Consider the following 19,535-nt stretch of genomic DNA (forward strand, 5'->3'; position numbering starts at 1 on the left):
CACTGCACTGAGCCGCCGCCGCTGGGTCTGGGGCTCCAGCTGGGCTGAGCTTGAAGACCCGCGCGGAGTAGGAACCCAGCCTGAAAACCCAAAGCACTGAAGAGACTGGCGCCTTTCTGCGTTGCTTACCACGTGCCAGGTGCTGGGGCAGGGGGCACTTCAATTACATCCACCGCCCTCAGCCATCTTTCTGACCCCATACCTGTCGTAGCTGCCCCCCCCCCCAAGCACCCGCACTTTGTAAAAGCCCCTCCTCCCCCCCCAGGGTGCATGCAACCTGCATCCCCCTCTGGTACCTACTGATTACATTATCTCCTTTATCCCCATGGTAACCCTAGGACAGATGGTCCCCATTTTACAGATGATGAAAGTGAGGCGCAGGGAGAGTAACTTGTCCCTGGCCCAAGAATGGCAGAAGCAAGGTTTGAATCAAGCTGTGCTTAATCCCAAACCCCGCTTTTATAGTTTTAAGCCACTATATTTTGCTGCTTCCTGCTTGCCCTAGCTGCCTTCCTCGGGGCAGGGCAGGGTCAGGGGCTTAGGAAGTTATAGGTCACTTGGGAAGGTGATGCCCAGGGTCCAAGGAGCATCCTAAAAGGTCATGATGCAGATAAAGCAAGGCGATGCCGGTGGTTGGGGCTGGGTAGAACTGGCTCAGAAGGCAAGCCGCAGGGCTGGCTGGTATGGCCAGCTGGGTGAGATCCCTGGGATGCGCCCCAGGATGGGTAGAAGGAGTCACAGCAAAGCCCAGGGTCTGGAGCTAGCTTGGGGCCAGGGCTCTGGTCTTGAGGTGGTGAGGGAGACCTCAGGCCTTCAGGAAGGAAAGGCAGGCAGGATGAACCCACTGGGAGGAGCTCTGACCTAAAGTGGGGGCTGGTGAGCTCAATGGCCACAGACTAGCAACTGTACTATCCTGGGCAACCCTAGAAATTGCCAGAGCCTCTAGTGGCCAAGGGCTTATATGGCCAAAGCTCCGGACATCACAACAACTCCTCAGAAGAAAGGGGAACCCTGCTTATTGCCCAGGAGCATGATGTGGTCCTGCAAAGCCCAGGGATCCATCAAAAAGGGGGTTACCTATGGTCAGTGGGCAAAAACAAGATAGGTAATAAGGTTAAACCCTGCAGAAGTGTCTGGACAAGAGAGACTGTGCCGAAGGGCTGACTGTTTGAATGAAGTTCTACAAAATCACAGAAGCTGATGACTGAAAGAAGACAGACATCCCATCTTAAGGATGGCTTTCGTCTAAAAATGCCCTAACTCAGTAGCCGCCTCTGTCCTTGCTCAAGTTGTCCCGTCCGCTTGGACTCCCACACTCCCTGCTCTGTGCTCACAACACTGTGGGGTTTACACTTCAGTACCGTGGGCAGAACTGAGCGCTTACAGCCTAGTCCTCCCTTCATTCATTTATCCACTCATACCTTCAGCCAGCATTTACTGAGCACCTACTATGTGCAAGGCACCATGGGACACATTGATGAACAAAGGATCAAAAGCCCTGCCCTGTGGGGCACTGGTTCTGGAGGACATTTGGTGACCTGTCTGTCTCCTCTTTGTCAAGGGCAGGCATGGTTTAGCTGGCTCATGAGGTTTGGTCAGTCACGCATTTCGCTGCACCAGGTCCCAAAGCTCCCAGCGAATGGCTGTTCAGAGCCTCAGGCCCCATGACTCATCATCTCTCTTCCCTTCTTCCTAGTGCACCTGGGCGTTGCTCATATATTTTTGGGTTCCTTCCCAGGACAAGGGTCAGTGATGAGATTTTTTTCTTCCTGATGGGTAAGGCCAGGTCCTTTCAGGTCAGTGACCTCATCCTGGAAGGGGGATTACACACTCCCATACCCACTCTCTGCCCCGTTGCTCCAAGACAAGCCCCAAACATAGCTTAGGAGGGTGCAGAGCCGACCCTGGGATGAAGGCAGAAGGAGGCTGTGCCCGTGTGTGCCGGGTGCTGCCTGTTTGGCTGGCATGTAGCTGGAAGAGGGTACGGGGGGTCTCCTGGATGAAGGGAATGTTCAAAGCTTGGGCTTTTCTCCTTACTGACTGGGGCAGAGACTCCCTGAGCACCTGAGCCATCCCCAGCTGCTTCCTGTCCCCAGGGGAGGAGCTGGATTCCCATGGGCCAGGGCCTGGGAGGACAGTTACCTGAGCCCCCTGACGCTTTTGGTGGTGAGGACTAGCTCTTCTTAGGTTGGAATGTTGCCCTTTCCTGGAACTCTCTGATGGCCACATGCATAAGGGCTTCCCGTAGTTCCTCAGGAGGGCCCTCTGGTTTCTGTGCAGCAGCCACCGGGGCCTGTGTGGGATGGCCCTGGAGAACCCTGATTAGGTCACCCTTCGCTTTACCCAAGAGGGAGTCATGTCAGCCCTGGGCTGCCACTTGAGCCTGGGGGGTCTGGGAAGGTTTTCCGGAGGAGGAACAAGACTAAAGGCAGCTCTGAATAGGGGTGGGCCTCCTGAGCCACGAGCAGAAGCTGAAGTGAGTGTGTTGTTGGGCGGAGGCCCCAAGGCCCAGGCCTGTGGGGCTGAGGGGTGGGAGAGGCTGGAGGGGTCCGCAGCCTGGAGTGACAGGTGAGGGGGCTTCCTACGAGATGGGGACCCCTGAAGGATGTTGACTAAGGGGGGGGCCTGGTCACATGGTGCTTTAGAAAATCTACTCTGACGGCAGAGTGGAGAGTTCCTGTGAGAACGCGGGCCTGGAGGCAGGAGGAGCTGAGGAGGGCGTCCTGAGGGGCTGAGCAGAGGGTCGATGGCAGAGCTGAGACCACACAGAGGCTGACCAGGTGGGAAGGAGGGCCTGGCTGAGGGAGGGCACGCGAGGGCCCTGGAAGCAGTCTGGTGGGCTGAGCTTGAAAGGCCCTGGTGCAGATGAGCCAAAGGCCCCAAGTCCTTGTTGGGGTGGAGGGCTCCCCGGCCATCAGCCCAGCTTGGGTCCATGTGAGGGCATCTCCTTGGGTCTGACTGCAGGGCAACCTGCAGCAGCTTCTGGGGGGAGCCAGGGCCCCTGAACTCTGACCCTCTGCATCTGGCTCCTCATTTTATAAACACGTAGAGATTCAGTGTGGCGGGGAGGGCAGGAGAGGGGCTGAAGTGGGCTGGGAGCCAGGCCCTTTCAGTGCCGTTGTGGCCAACAGGGCACCCTCGGGGCCGGTCCCAGAACTAGAAACTGAGGCTATTATAGTGCGTACATGATGCAGGGCAAGGCCCTGGGGCCAGATAGCCCAGTGTCCACCCCAACTGTGTCCCTGACCAGCTGGATAAACACGGGAAGTTTCCTTCATGTTTTTGAGCCCAAGTTTCTCATCTGTAGAATGGGGCCTCTGACCGCAGCTGCCGTGAGGATTACACAGTGTGTGTGAGGCTTCGATGAGACTCTGGAATGCAGTACCCTCAAGAAGCCACTTTCCAGCTCAAACTGCACACCGCACACCTCCAGGGGGCGCCCATCACCTCACACTCATCAAGATTTCTCTTGTTATTGTGACAGTTTTCTGGTAGATGGCAAGCAAGGGTCTTGAGAAAAGGGTATCTTAAAATTTTACAGGGAGTTGCTAAATTGGCCAGCGGCGGGGGTGTTCTAAAGTCATTCACAGTCGAGTGGGGGAGACAGACATGAAAATAGACCATCAAGATGCTCGCTGGTGAGACGAGTGAGTGAAGTCTGCGTGCGTGCTGGGGTGAGCTGAGGAGAGCCTCCCATCCTCTGCTGCGCTTCTGTTTCGGGCCCAGGCTGCTGCCCCGGATACCGGCCTCGAAAACTGGAGTGTTTCAGAAACCCCGGCCTCACAGGTGGGCTGGGGGCCTCGGTGCACCTGGTGCCAGGCTCCCGGACGGTCCCGTCCGGACTTCATAGCAACAGGCAGGCGGGGAGGCTCCGCTCGGAGAAGCCTGAGTGCGCTCCCTCTGCCTTGGAATGAAAATGTGAGGGCTTTCCTCTGCGTTCAGTTCCACCATGGGAAAGGCAGGCGAACACAAAACAAATAACCGAAGACCTCTGCGCTCTGGCCCTCGTCCCTCGGTGATTCCTGACCAGCTCGTAGCTCCCCTCCCACGTCGGACAAGGCAGGCCTGCAGCAACTCAGCAGGCCTCTGGCCGCCCCCCTCCCCTTGCTCCCCTGGCTGCTCTAGGCCCAGGCAAACCAAGCCTCGAGTTCTGTCGGTGAAGGGGTCATGGTGGCCTGTGTTAAGCACCTGTAGGGGACTTTTGGGAGCTTCATGCAGAGCCCTCCCTTGCCTCTGCTGCCTCTGATCTAATCAGCAATCGGGGGAGGCTAACCCCGGGCTGAGCAACCTGTTCTGACCGGGGCGTCTTCCCTACCCTGGCGAGGCCAGGCGGATTCCTGAAAGGAAGGGGCTCTCCTCACAGAGCCCTGAAGCTCAGGCCGGGGTTAAGCTCTGGTGACACAGGCAGCGGAGCCTCAGAAGAGAGAAACCCTCAGCACTGTGTCGGACCTTTGTAGGGAGGATGGGACCCTCACTGGGGTGTGCAGGTAGGGGAGGAGGGCTGAGAAGAGGAGGACCAGAGAAAGGGGAATTCTAGGGCCTAGTTCAGATGGTGATGCTGCCTCTAGAAGTCTCCCCAGGGCTCCTCGTGGGCCTTTACTTTGAAGGCTGATGATCCCTGAGGGCGTTTGTGAGGGAGAGGAGAGACCTGGTGGGGAGGGGGGTGGATAATGCTGCAACCTCTCTGTTCCTGCACCTGCCAGCACCTTGGGAGCTTGGAATACTCTGGAAGCAGGACCTTCCTACCGAGTGGCCAACCAGCTCAGATGAGGCTGATCTGGCCCAGGGGTTGGGGCAGTCCCAAGGGCCTGCTCCTGAGGGCTCCAGGGGAGCTCCAGGCCCAGGGGAGGAGAAGATGCCTTTTGGGCCCCCAGCTCTGTCCTCCAGGCCTTACAGAGTCCTCAGCTCCCTCCCAGAGAGGGCCAGTAAATTTTTCCTGCTCTGCTGAGCTCCTTCAAAGATATCAGCACATGGTTAATCTTCCTTCTGTTCAGAAATGCAGAGTAATTTGCCCGAATGGGGGTTTCTGCATATTTATACTAATGTCTGTGTTTAAAGCTTATGAGACAGGGAATTGCTGAGAGATGTCCATTAGCAATATATACAGACTGCAATTATTTCTTTATGGTGTGTGGTTTGACTGCAGAATATTTTATTTCAATGGAAGTAGCAGGCTTTGCCTACTGTGTTTTCTTATGGGCCCAAAGAAATCAATAAGAACAGAACAGAAGTGAAAAGAGGCAAGAATGAAAGGAGTGTGACCTTTTAGGATTCTGGGAGCCTTGAATATGCGACTGCAGAAACTGCCTTCGGCCCCAGAGTCTAAATGCATGCATCCAAGTGGGGGCCATTCTGTACATTTAAGACTGTGGATGAAAACTGGCAAAGCTTCGCCAGGACAGAGGCCAAGCTCTCAATTCATTCAGTCCCATCAGAGACAAGCCGGAAATGGGAGCAAGGGGTGTCCTCAGAGGATCCCACTTCTGAACCTCCAGCACCCATCCCCCTCCCGACCCGTTTTCACCCCAGGACAGACGCTCAGAAGAGAAGCAGGTTTTGATCTGAAACAAAATAAGCCTCAAGCTTCGAGGTTCACAGACCAAGGATCTCTCGCATCTCCTAGGATTCTGGTAGAAACCAACTTCTCCCTGGGTGTGTGTGGGGGAGGTGGAAGGAACAGGGCTCTTTCGGAACCAAAGAGCAGGAAGAGCCAGCGTGAAGACCAGGAAGGAAGGGCCTTTTGTGGAGTTGCGGGCAGTGGGTGGCCCGTGCTATCTTGGTGTTGAGAATCAGACAAACCCTGAGTAGGCCTCAGAGCGGACCCCACACACTCCAGAAGAACACCCCAATTATCAGCCCTTGGAGGGGAATCCTGGCACCTACGATGGTCCCCAAGATGCGAAACTATCCTAATGGGCTTTTCGGACGAGAAAGGCCAGACAAGCTGAGCAGAGGATTGCAAACAGATGATATCTGACTGTGCAACAGGTGTGTCAAAAACGGCGACGACATCTTCCACACCTTCTGCCGGGGGCCCCCGTACCTTCTGGTCCTTCCTCTGGGGCTGCCCTCCCATCCCTCATCCTCCCAGTTGGGCCTTGGCACAGCTGGAGCATCTCCCCGGCCCCACAGCTGTTTGCTTCTCGCCAGCGTCTACCACCTCATGGCCGTCGCGCGGCCTCCCTCTGCCGCCTCAGCTTCCCCTCCGTGGGGAGGCTCCCTTCTCTTCCGGCCTCAGAATAGTTCCCTGAAGTCAGTGCTGACTTCTCACTGCCTTCTTGCACAGAAATCTTTTCCAAGAGGTGCTGGGGTCCAGAAGAGGGACAGATGGTCCCTTTCTTTTTATAACACGGCAAGTCTTTTGAAGTGAAGAGCTATGAACACAAGTTTTGCCTTCAGCAGATGTTCTGTGGGCACAACAAATACCACTTTGTGTTCTTCAGCAACTGTGAGCAGTGTGAACTCGGGGGAGACTGGAATCGGGCAGAGCATTGGCGGAACATATTCAGGGGGCCCCGGGGCCAGGGCACGATGGTCCCTGTTCAGTCTGCAGTCGGGCTGACGGCGGCTTGTGTTTCTCCTCAGCCGGTTCCAGATCTACGCTTCCTAGAAACTGTCTGCTCACCTTCCCTGAGCCCAGGGACCACCCTGGGCCCTGGCCAGTCTGGAAGGGCCGACAGTCTAGCTGTTCTCATGCGCCTCTTCCGGCGAATGCCGAGGCTGGGCCCGAGGCTGTGGGCCGGCATGGACACTATTCAGGAGATTCCCGGCTCCATTTGATCACACGCTTCCTTGAGCACCACGAGGCTGACCAGTCCCCATGGCTGTCCTGGGATGATCTGAGGACTTTGCAAAGGACAAGAATGGCTGGCCAGGCATGACATCTTCTGAGCTGCCAAGGAGCCGAAGGCTACCCAGGCATCAGTAGGAAGCCAGTTCCAGGAGCCCTGTCCTGGTGGCTCCCTTGTCCCTCCGTGACAGAGGTGCATGGCGTCAGTAACGGCTTCTGAGTGGGTGTGCTGCTCTTTGGTGGGTTTCAAGAACCACGATCACTTAAAAGGGCATAAGCTCCATAGACCTCATTAACTTCGAAGATGTAGCATCTTTGCATGGAATTCCTGACTCCTCCCGTGGCTGGTTGGCTCCATTAACTTTACTGCGTTGGCAATACTGTGTATAAGATGCGGGAGATGCCACTGTGGGAAGGAATCTCCGGGGTGGCCTGACTCCCAAGCTCCAGTGGCTTCTGGGGTGGCCAGTGCCCTGCCTGTGGTCTCCCCCAAGGGCCCAACATCCCTCATGGTTTTACTTGAGGAACTACATCCATTCCCTCACCCGTCCATGCACCACACAGTTCTTCTAGAGATAAGGAAAGAACACAATTTATACTGAGAGGTGACCCCAGGAGATGTAAGATAGCCATCGTGACCCATCATTAGCCCCTATATGCTGAACCCCCAATGAGGTGGGGAAGCCTCGAGGTGTGGTACGGTGGGATGGGAATGGGGTTAGAGGCAGGCGGCCTTGATCCTGACTCCCATTCCCACTCTACCACCCACATCCGGGCAAGTGTGTCAGCCAAGCCTCGGTTTTCCGTCCTTGAGGCCACTTCAGAGGGCAGCCGCAAGGATTACATTAGTGCAGAGTGAAGCTACAATGGATATAAAACATCCCCTCCATGCCCTTCTGAGAAGCAGGGCTGCGTCTGCCAGCACGGACCGCTGCCCCTCCCCCCCGCCGTGCTCTCCCAGGCCACTCATCACCTACACCGAGTGGTGAGAATTCACTCCTAAGCAACAACCCATCCCCTCCTCTCCGCCTCCCACAGCACTACAGTGTTGCCCCCTCACCCCTCCCACACCACTACAGTGTTAGGATAGTACCTTAAAGATCATTTAGAAACCACGCCCCCCCAATTCTACGGGTGGGGAGACTGAAGTTCAGGGCTCTCTCCAAGATAGCACATTGTCCCCAGAAACGGTCTCTAGAGCGCCCCCTGTTGAAGCCATTCCCCCTCCTTAAGCAGTCACTTTATCTACAGCTAGGAGTTCTTTGCCTGGAAACCTCTGTCCCTGCAGACCGAAAGAGGCAGAGACGGGCCCCTTGGGCTTGGCTGCTCTGGGCCCTGCTCACTGGGCCTCTCCTGGCCATGCTCATGGGACACAAGTGACCAGGCTGCTGGAATCCGAGCGCCACCTCCCACAGGACCACTTACTGGCTGCCAGCAGCTCCACAAGACATACATGGGAGGAAGAGTGGGGACCAGACACCCCCACACTTATGGGGGGGGGCCTAGTCATAAATGGCACCATGTGGCCAAGGTCAGTGATGGCCCCAGGAGTGCGGTCTGACTTGGGAGGAGATATTGTCCAGGCAAGATGACACGGACTAACTCTAACTCCATTTGCCAACTAGACTGACAGGTAGCCTGTTAGGCACGGAATTGTGTCCCCCCCGCCCCAGTCATACGAAGCCCTAACTCTCAAAGCAACTGTGTGTAGAGACAGGGCCTCTAAGAAGCGACTCAAGCTAAATGAGATCATGAGGACTGGGCCCTAATCCATGTGCGACAAGGGAGAGCCAGCAGGAGGGCTTGCACAGAGGAGAGGCCAGGGGAGGGCCCAGCAAGGAGATGGGTATCCGTAAGCCGAGGAGGGAGGCCACACGAGGAACCGACCTTGCGGGCACCCTGATCTTGGACGTCCAGCCTCCAGAACGTCGAGGACACTAACAGGTGTTGTTTCAGCCGCCCTGGGGGTGGCAGGCTGTGAAGGCGGCCCGGACACACTCAGACACAGCTGATTCCACAGACAGCAGGGCTACACAGATCCGTGGTTGTCCAGGCCATGTGTAGACCTGGGTCTGCGACACGGGGCAATGACAACAGTGAGAAGTCACGTGGGAGAGGAGGGAAAGGCCGTGCGGGGCCGTTGGGCCAAACCAGACAGTTCACGGCGCGGCTGCTAGGTCATCCAAAGGGCGGCTGGCATAGCTAGAAGGTAAAAAAGAGCATTTTCTTGCTGCCCTGATGCACACTTGGGCTTCCCTCTAAGATACGGTTTTGAAAAGAAAGAGCGTTATGAAAACAAGCAATGGTGACTGCTTCAACAGATCGCAAGATTTTGGGCCGTTTTTCCCCTTTAAGCAATCTACACGATGTTTTCGGTTCCTAACATGCGTGTGCTATTCTGACCTTTTACGCTTCTGGAATAGTGAGTGAGCTCTTGAATGGAATGTAATTTCAGCCACAGCCAGTGTTGTGTCCCGTTTCCTCCCGCTGGTTTCATGGTTTGGGACACCGTGACCTCCACATCACAAGGGGACACGCAGCAGGCACCCCACAGCCTTGTCCAGCTCTTCCCCTTTCAAAACTCGTCCCCAGCCTCAAAAACTGAAAAATGTTAGGGATCAGTCTGGCACGGCATGTCCTTCCTAGCAAAGACAGCCTGTGTTAGATGTTTGCAGAATGATCGGGCAACGGGAAATTTGCTATTAACCTGTCACAGTGGGAGAGAGAAAGGTTTACAAATTCTAGACCCTGGGTGTGCACCGATTTCCCAGTGAGGGGTTCATGGCCCTCAAAGGTTTCCTACTCAGATCAAAGCCCCTGAAGACCACAGGGTCTTCACCTGCAAGACCAGAGTGGCCTTCCAAAACCAGAACGATTTGACCTTGACTGGAATGACTTGTCCTTGGCCAGAATGACTTGACCTTCGTTAGAATGGCTTGACCTTGGCCAGAATGACTTCACCTTGCAAGATCAGAATGACTGATAAAATGGACTCTTGCCCAAGATCATTATCTGGATCCTTATCTGGCCGTCACTAACTGGGCAAGTAAAGAAAGCCACGAAGCTGGAGGAAAATCCAGGTTTCCTAAGCTCTGTGTACCAAGAGGACAGGGAATGGACTCCTGGGGCCCTCAAGTGTAAATCACTAGCTGGACCTGTCTTGAATCAGGACAGGCCCTATAAGCCATTTGAATAGATGTGTGTGTGGCTCTGTGATAGAAATCACAATTCTGTGTCACTGGCATTGATTTCAAACATTCTTCCCTAAGATCTTGCCTATGTAGAACTAATTCCCTTCTGCTCATTCCCCTCCGTCATTCTGACTGCCTTTGAGGCCCAGTCCATACTGATCTCTCTTGTCTAGGTCCTGTGGCTTTTATTGCCAGGTCCCTTGGACTCCCCAAGTGGGGTACAAGCTCCTTCCACTGCATTGGTGGTGTCTGGAACACTCTAGGCATCCCCATGGGGCTTCAGGTTCAGTAGGAGCGGGGAGTGTTACTGGGCAGCCAGCACATTCTGCAGCGCCTTCTGAGTGGAAAAGCTAATGTGGGCCTTGCACACAGTAGGTGCCTTATACTACACATATTGCTTGCTCAATAATTGCTTGGTGGTAGAGCAGGGAAGGAGGTGACATAACTGAAGCCGCTCGGTGGCCTCTGAGTATCAGTGATCTAGAACCTGGTGGTCATCCCTGCTGGTATCTGCGTGGGCTTGAGACCAGGGCGGCTGGCTTCCTGCCATGGGTGAGTGCCATTTCCTAAAGCCCCTGGACAGGAAATATCCCCTCCCTCTGCTCTCATCTGAAGAGCCCTCTCATTGCCATGGTGTCTTGTCTCCGCTGGCCCTGCAGCAGCAGGGGCAGAGCAGGATTTCTGATCTCCAGAATGCTCAGCAGAGATTTCGGGCTGAAAGCCCCTATGCTACTCCTAGTTCTCTGCACTCAGCTCACTCAGGGCAGGGGGGAGGCAGACACTGTGTTGAGCAGAGGGCCCCTGAGAGGGTTGCACATGGGCTGGGGTATTGGGGTCACCCCTGTTCCGACAATCTCCGGATGGTCTAGGGGACTTTGCGGCATCTTTCTGCTTGCCTGTTTCGCTCATCATCAAATGATCTGTTAACACAACAGTTAAGCCCTGGACAACCCTCCAATTAATGATTAACAAACCCCAGGGGGCTGAGCCTTGCGAAGGAGAGGAGGGCTCTCCGAGGCAGGCCTGGGGTAGGCACGGCACAGGCGAGGACCCAGCACCTTCTATAGACCAAGTGTCAAATTCCACAGCCACTGAGACACGTATTTCTTGGGTGAGGGTGTGTGTTGTGGGTGGGGGGCAGGCTGGAAAGGGGAAAATTAGGGTAACAGCGGGTCTGTGGATTTGTTCCAGATCGGCACTGAGGGTTATGTCAGTAGCTCTGGCAGATTGTTTTCAGCAACCTTACTTTAGAAACAATGGAGGGCCTGAGCCAAAGGAGCATGACAATATTTCTTCTCCAGGGTTCTCTACATCAGTGGCGGTCGTAACAACAGCTAATATTGTGGGCTTACTACGTGCCATGTGCTATGTTGAGACTTGGCATACATTATTAAGTCCTTAAAACATGTCTATGACGAGAGCACTAATATTGTCTCCATGGTACTGATGAGGAAACTGAGGCAACTCAGAGACACCAGTGTTCCAGCACAGGTCCACTGGGTCGGAGGGTGGTGGGGCTGGAATTCTATGCCGGCATCTGGTGCCGAACCTGGGCTCCTGGCCACCTTCTGGGCTGTTGGCCCCAGGTGTTGGTTGGTCTGCAGGCGCGACCCAATCCTATTTGTCCCATCTACTGATATGGCCCCGGAGGAGGACCCACGCCACAAGTCTGGCACCTGGGGTCCAGCTGAATCACGCAGGACGCGGAGATCCCCTGACGGCAGATAGAAGGGAGCCCTCCTCCAACAGCTCCTGGAATTAGGGGGAGGGTCTCCCCAATAGCGTGATGCCTTCTGGTTGTGATGGCGATGTGGAGGGGTGTAAAGTGTTAACAAGGGGGAAGAAAGCAAGGTCTTGTGTTCAAAGTGGATCCCCGGGGACAAGGGGCTTCAGACATCACCGTGGGGCCCCAGCTATCAAGCCTCCCAAGGTAACCTGGCCTCTGGCTTTTTCATGTTCCCCCGGGCCCCTGGAAGACCACAGACACTGAAAGGAGACCCTGGCATTGCTTTTGTAGAGACTTGTTATTGCAGAGACTTTTGTAGTGATTAACGATATGCTGGGCACTATTCCGAGGGCTTTATGTCAAAGAACTCACTATGACTTTAAGAAGCACCTTCTATTATTATCCCCCTTCGAGGAAACCGAGGCAGAGTTTCAGATTCCCCTATGCTCTGGGGCAAGTATGTGGGGGGGAGGTGCCTGCCCCCAACCCAGAGCCTCGCCGCCTAGCAGGGAGAATGACACGGGAGCGGGGCGACTGTACTGTAGGTGCCTGGCCAAGGGCAGAGCACAGCTGGAAGGGAGAAAGCCCCGTTCTGACATGGCTTCGGGGCAGCCTGTGAGCGGAATGGCCGGGGTGCAGGTGGAGGCAGGCGGGAGTCGGACCCTGGGGCACCACGTGCAGCGCTGGGCACGATCCTGAAAGTAGCAGAGGCTGGTGGAGGCATTCGCCGGGGGAGGCGGGACTGGACCTGGGCCCTGCAGACTACAGTGGCTGCACGATGGGCCTGAACAGGAGGGGACACACCGTGGGCCTGAAGGCCACAAATGCAGGCCAGAGTGTTAGGGCCTGAGAGGGGAATGGCGGTGGGGCCAGAGAGAGGAGCGATCTGCAGGAGGCAGAATCAAAGGCGGTTCAGACTCCGTGCATAAGGGGGATAATAAAGGCAGGTCAAGGACAACTCTGGGCTTTGACTTTGAACTCCTGGGTGGGCTCATGATGTCATTTCTGAGACAGAGGCATGGAGGAGCAAGTCTGTGGGAAGGTGATTTCAGTTTGGACATTTTGTGCCTCTGGGCTAACCCTGCGTGGGCAAACAGCTTTATCATGAATTCCCAGCTGCTTCCAGAATCTGCACGGAGCCGTGTGCCCTGGCCGGTCAGAGGGTGGGGCTGGGATGCGGTGGGGGGCATCTGTTCTGGGCTCCACACCGGGGAGAGCAGTCCAAATCCCTCCTGCCAGAAAGGCCACATGTCTACTCCCTTTTACGCATGAGGACATGGTGGTCCCGTGACGCTGCCTGACCAGGGCGCTGCCAACCGTACGAACAAGCTTGGGCTTCCTCCATCTCCTCTGCGGGGGAGGGGGCTCTGCTTCCCACCCCTTCACCACCTTCCGTCTCTGCTGAACCTTAGACCTGGGGTCACTGTTGACGGGAACAATGGTTTGCAGAGTTAGGAGGGCAAAGCATACGTAGACGTATGTTCATGGCCACAGTCCCATTCAAACCTTCTCCAGGCCCGATGAGGATGGTACTCTCATCCCATTTTAAAGATGAAGACAAGGAGGCTCAGAGAGGTTAGGAGACTTGTCCTTGTCACATTCAGTGTGCCTCAAGGTTTCTTTTCCAGATCCTGTCTTTGCCACTCGGAGAGAAGACAGAGTGGCTGCTTTCCAAGCAGAAAGTGGCAGAAAGACACACAGAGCTCCCCCCAGTGGGGGTCCACGGGCAAGGATGAGAAGGAAGAGGTGTGAAACCACAGGGAGGGGCTGAGCCCATCCCACAACATGGCTCCCCAGCCGTGGGAATCCTCGAGGCCCTTTGCCCTAGGCCTACAGAATCTGAAGTCAGAAGAGACAAGCCTTCACTGCTTCAGGTCAACTTGGATTTTGCTTTTTCGTTCAGAAAAAGAAGGGAGCAGGTGCAACCTCACTTCTTCCTCCTTGGAAATGCATGTGAAAACACAACCTTTCTGCAGCTCATCATTAGTCTGGGGCTTTTAAAGGTCTCTGGCTACCTTGTCAGCCCCCAAGAATCATTTGTGGAAAAAGGAAGGGGATAGAAAAATGACACCAAGAGCTCGTGCCTCTGCCCTGACACGGCTGGGCTCCCATCGCCCCGGGGCAGGGACATTAGACATCCCTCACTCATCTCACAAGGCCTGACATTGGCCTCCACCTCAGCCCGTAGATTGCTTCCCAGTTTTCAGTACAAGACAAAGGCCTCAGGTATATAACAGGATTCAAATGGAACTAATTCTTTTTTCCTCCCTTATCACTTTGCACACATGAAATCTATTTTAATTAGTTTTCAACACATAATCTTTTTTTTTAAAGAATGAAATCCTACCCCCAAATTGTTCTTAGAGAAAGGAAGATTTATCTTGTAAGTTTCTTAAGAAAATCTATATGTGCTCAGTGCATTTAAATAACACTCATTAAAGTGAACTGCACGCAAGCCGGCTTCTCTGTTCACAGACGAGAGACAATCGCTTGACCTATTGCAAATCAAAAAGCATTTCTGCGCCACCTTTATTTTTCAATTGGTTAAGTTTTAAATTAAAGTCCCAACACTCTTTTTGGGAAGGCAGACTCACATAGCCCCAACAGAAATTTCAGCTCCGTTGATTGGAAGATAATTACAAGAAACAAAATGTGAAATTTTAAATCAGGGCACTAATGAAGTCTAAAAATACCCATCCAGAGGCCCATCCCTCTGGCTGGCAAGACCTGTTCCTCATGGAGGGGATCTCTCCATAATTACTCAACCCCGGGAGAGGCCAGGTTGTCATGTCAAACAATAGAGGAAAAATCGCGGGACTTTAATGAGCTAGATCTCAAGGAGCTCTACAGTGAATCTTATTATAATGCCGGGCAAGCTTTCAAACAGAACAGGAGAGAAGGAAAGTTCTTTTTCTTTTTTTTTTTTCTTCCTTAAGTGGAGTTCTGACTAGTGTTGATGCCATCACGCCAAGCCTCCTGGTTCCCACTTGGAGCCAGCTGTCTGTCATTTAGGAGTGTGAAATCAATTGGGTTTTGGAGATGTGAAATCCCTCGGGGAAAAATTAAAAGTGACCCAAATCCAAACCCACACGGTCTTGTCAGGGATATGATTCTCACATGGTAAGTTTCAAAGATTTGGTTTTAGAATCCGGGTTTCTTATTTAAAAAAAATATATATTCAGTTGTTTGACACTAGATCTGACAGACAAATTATAGCTTTAGCAATAAAGGCTTTTAAGATTAGAAATGAAAGGAGAAATTACTTTACAAAAAAAAAAAAAAAACCCACAAAAAAACAAAAAAACCCACACAACCCACCCAGGCTTGAGTTTGGAGGCATTTGTATGTTCATGCTTCATTGTCTTTCTTTGCCACAAATATAAGGGGAGAAATCAGCTCACGAGGGCCATAAATAGAGAAGTGAGTTAAATGTAATCTCTGGGGAAAGAGCCTGTTCCCTGGCCGACTATGGAAATCAACATGACAGATGGGTCACCGGTTGTCGCGGGCTGGAGCTGGAGGGACCTCACTGGCTTACCAGAAGGCAGGGCTGTGCACCCTTTCTAGGCTTACCCTATGCTTGGCCTCACCTAGCCCTGAATCCACGCCCTAGGGCTAGCAGGACACACCCCAGGAGGGGCCCTCTCTCTCCTTCCCTCCTGTCTGAGGATTTGGGATCACCATGGAGGGTGATTCTTGCCCTCTGGCCCCAGAGAGTTGTATGGCTCTGCAATGACCCGGGGGCCCCGTGGGTCTCTACTGCCTGTAACTTCCTGAGCTTATGGGCTCAGATGTGTGATGAGAAATTGCACGTGTGCCTTTGGGGAGCTGGACCCCAGTTCTGAGCTAAGCCCCAAACCAGGGACTTTAGATCCAACTGGGCCTGTTGCCTCTCTGCCCAGAATAAGTCCTTTTCCTAGATACATGTCTGAAACTTGGCAACTCAGCAAGACCTTTCATCAGCCCTAGGAGGCCTCTGGGGGCAGCGGAGATGCTCCTGTTGATGGGGAGAGGGAAGCCCACCCAGTGCCTGGCACAACCCCGGAAGCAGCCGGGACACCCAGTTCCCAGTGTATCAGAGCTGGCAGCATATAAACTGGGAGTACTTTTTTCTTTCTTTTTTTTTTTTTCTTTTTAAGGGAGAGAGAGCTTAACCAAAACAATTCAAACAAAAAATCAATTTAGTCAATTTTTTTTTAAAAAAGATCTTAAACAAAGCAAGAGTTTACCAGAATTTAGATGTAATTTTCTGTAATTTTGTCATTTAAAACTAGTGCTGATTTCCAAAACAAAGGCGGTTGGGGCGCAATCAGATTGGGAATGAAACCCAATGGAGATCTAGACACGGCTTTGTTGTTGGGATGCCTGACGAGGTCTGAAAATTGCTCAAAAGGATAAGGATAGAGATGCATGGAAGCAGGCTGGAAAGAATGGCTAGTGGAAGTCATTGCTCTGCGGAGAGGCAGGCCCCCCCCCCCACCGCGAGGAGCCGTCTCCAGGGGCTGTTAGCCAGAAGACGGAGAAGTGATGCCCAGAGGTCCACACCTCCTAGGACCGTTTACTCCCCTTTTCAAAGGAGGCCTGGTTACCCCAGCAGGCAGACCCCCCACCGTGTGCCCTCCTGCCTGCGACTGGGGCCAGGCCGGGCTACCTCCCCTCTGCACTCAGCAGGAAAGGGGCTTGGCTGTCTGGAGCTCTAAGGGATAGCAAGCAAGTCTGCGGCAGATGAACCCCAGCAGTGTAACATCTGTGGTCCCCCTGTCCTCCTGCCCGCTTCTGCATTCCAGCTGGGTAGACCGCTCAGACAGACATCAGGAGTGAAGCCTGTTTGCTGAGGCACTTTGTCCTGACCTTAAGGCCGGGGGGCTCATCCTGCAGGCTCTGTTGAAAACTGCCCCGGGGGGTGGGGCAAAGGGGTGACTGAAGGCTGAGGCTAGAGGGGCTCTTTCTTGGAGCCTCACAGAGCCACCCTTGCTTCCTTGAAACTGAAAATCCAAGTGGCTCAGGATGGCCCGGGGGTATCTCCTGGGGAGGAGACATTCCTCTCCCCTGTGTTCTGCCTGTTCTGGGTGGGAAGTGGAGAAGGCCGCACAGAGGACTGTTCCACGGAGCCCTAAGAGGAGCACATGCTTTCTGCTCATTCCATACCTGGCCTAGCCTCGGGGTCAGAAGGGAGAACGGCCTAGGGCTTGGGCTGGAGGCAGAAGGACCCGGGACTTTGCAAGGCTCTCCTTCCCTTCCTCTCCTGGCGGCTCACAGGCATTCGCCTGGCCTTCCTTCGCTCCCCCACCTTCCCCTCTGCCTCCTCTGAGGCCCAGCTGCCTTGGGCAGGGGGAGGCCCCACTACTGCTTCCAGGCCGGGTGAGGCCAGCGAGGGAACCGCTGGAGAGCACAGGACGCCAGGAAACGCACGCCTGTCCGCGCTGTCGTGACCCCTCAGGGAAGCACAGATGTGGGCACACGGGAGTATGTGGGCAGCGGAACTTACCTTTGGGGTGCCCGGGGTCGGTGAACTCATACTTCCCCACGCCAATGGTCCGTAGCATCTGCAGCCCGTGGGCCGAGTCAGTCGTGGGGGGCCCATTGGTGGCAGGGGCACCGCTGGGGAGGGTGGCAGACGGCTGGGCTGGTGGTGGTGGAGGCAGCAGGGGCCCGGCCATGTGGCCGTTGCCCACGGCAGTGGGTCCCGGGCGGGCCACCTGCCCCACGCCAGGCAGTGTGGACATGGCCAGGGGCTGCGGGCTGGCATACAGGGCCTGGGCGGGCATGTTGACCACCACGCTGCTCAGTGGCTGGGAAGGTGGCTGTGGGAGCGAGTAGTGGCCTGGCAGCAGCGGGAGCTGGGGCCCCACGTGGGGAGGCAGTGAGGGGGTCACCCCAATGACCGGGGCCTGGACGTTCACAGCCGGGCTGAAGGTGGGAGGCTGGGCCACTCCATAGGAGTGTGCGATCAGGGCGGGCTGGCTCCCGGCGGCCACCGTGGTCACCCATGGCCCTGTGCCTGCAAGGGAGACAGAAGAGATGTCATTTGCTGCAAACATATTCCCTCGGCAAATACCATCTGCCCCAGGCCCTGGGCTGGGTGCGGAGGTCACAGAGGCGGACAAGACACCCACATCCAGTACCCCCAGATCACAAATCTGTGATAAGAGTAGCACAGGATAAGTGTGTTGGGGGTACATGAGCAGATGGCCATGGAGGCCCAGAGAGGGAGCACAATCTGCTTGGGAGAGCTCGAGAGGCAACAAAACCGAGAGGAAAAAAAAGCAGAGACCTTCAAAGACTGCTGGGTTCAAATCTCAGCTCTGCCATTGGTTAGCCAGGAGCCCTGAGCAAGGTGCTTATCTTCTCTGAGCCTGACTCTTCCTCTCTGTTAGACAGAACTAGCAACACCTACCTCAGAGTTCTCCTGGGAGGAACTGAATGAGGAAAACGTATTTGGGAAAAAAGAAAGAAAGAAAGAAAGAAAGAAAGAAAGAAAGAAAGAAAAAGAGGAAGGAAGGAAGAAAGAAAAACTAGCAGAGTGTCTGGCATGTGTTAAATGTTCCATAAATGTTGGTGTTTTTCCTTTCTTTCTGGAGAAGAGCTGTCTGGAGGAGGTGGGGAGAAAGGTGGGCTCTGAAGACAGTAGGTGTCTGCTGGGCAAGGTGAGGACACCAGAGCCGTGCAAGAGCCCTGTGGTATGGGAAGGGAAAGAAGGGGGTGCGGGCAGTTGGGGGAGCCGGCCAGGGACTGGAGTCCACTGCCTTGCTGGGGGGCCAAGCTTTCTCCTAAGCAACCTCTGCATGGCCGGTCCCGGGGGGAAACAACAGAAGTGCATTTTGGCCCATAAGGGAATTCTGACTGAACAACGGGGCCCAGACCCACCTCCTGAGATTTGATACAAGATTCGAGGCCAGCTGAGCCCAGGTCGGGCTGAGCAGGGCCAGGTTCCCCTGAGCTGAGCTGACCCAAGCGTGCTTGTGAGTGAAGCCAGAAGACACTGTGACAGGGAAGGACACTCTGGGTCACCTCTGACTGAATGAGTGTGGGGCTGGGTCTCCATCACTCAAATGCCACCTTGGTTTTCATGATGTTGTTGGGAGTGGCACTATAGACAGAGGGTGGGCGGGGAGACTGAGGAAGAGAGTGGGGGCCAGGGGACCACTCAGGACCCCCCAGCCCCAGAGTCGAGAAGGGGAGCTGGGAGCTCCCTCATAGAAAGAAAACTAGTTGTCTAGTTGGAGACAACTAGAAGCTGGCAAATACTGGCGAAGCCGTGCCGGTGAGATTCTAGAACGGGCTGCTAAGGGGCACCGTCCCCAAGCCCGAAGAAGAGGAGCCAGCTGGGAGCCAGCCTGGTGTCTTAAGCACAAGGCATGACATCCTAGGCTCATTTCTCTCCAGGATTAGTCGGGGGGCCTGGAACGATGCACCAGAACTTGGGAGCACGGCCAGTGACGTCTCTGGGAGCTCTGGTGAAGGTACAGAAAGGCCCATGGAGGTGACTGATGTATGAGAGGGCAACTGGCCCAGAGGATCCTGGAGACCTAAAGGAGGTCTCTGCTGATGGGCCCTGAGTCCTGCTCGCCCTATTATCAATGAGCTGGATGAGGAGAGGGAAGCTGTCACCAGCCAGCTGCAGATGACATAGTATCGGGAAGGCTAGGCCCAGGTCAGCAATAAAGACCCGGAATCTAAGAGATCTAAGAGTCCTGTGGGGAGATATGGACTGGGACTTGTCCGTGAGTCCCTACACTCCACCGCCTCAGGCAGTTTGAGAGGAAGGGGGTCACAGCTGCTGCCATGACAGTCTTGGGGTGTCCCTCGTGACAGCGCATGTCTGGGG

At 54.7% G+C, this 19,535-nt stretch overlaps 1 protein-coding gene across 2 annotated transcripts in view; it reads right to left on the reverse strand.

Annotated features, from left to right (window-relative positions):
• KLHL29 (kelch like family member 29) overlaps positions 1-19,535 on the reverse strand; it is a 296,443-nt gene that overhangs the window by 40,359 nt on the left and 236,549 nt on the right. For both annotated transcript variants that reach the window (XM_044262004.1, XM_044262003.1), the window contains one exon: positions 17,196-17,708. In XM_044262004.1, coding sequence (XP_044117939.1) covers positions 17,196-17,708 — 513 coding nt within the window. The remainder of the gene's footprint in view (positions 1-17,195; positions 17,709-19,535) is intronic.

The sequence above is a fragment of the Neovison vison genome, chromosome 8 (genome assembly GCF_020171115.1).
Source record: "Neovison vison isolate M4711 chromosome 8, ASM_NN_V1, whole genome shotgun sequence".
Classification (NCBI taxonomy): domain Eukaryota; kingdom Metazoa; phylum Chordata; class Mammalia; order Carnivora; family Mustelidae; genus Neogale; species Neogale vison.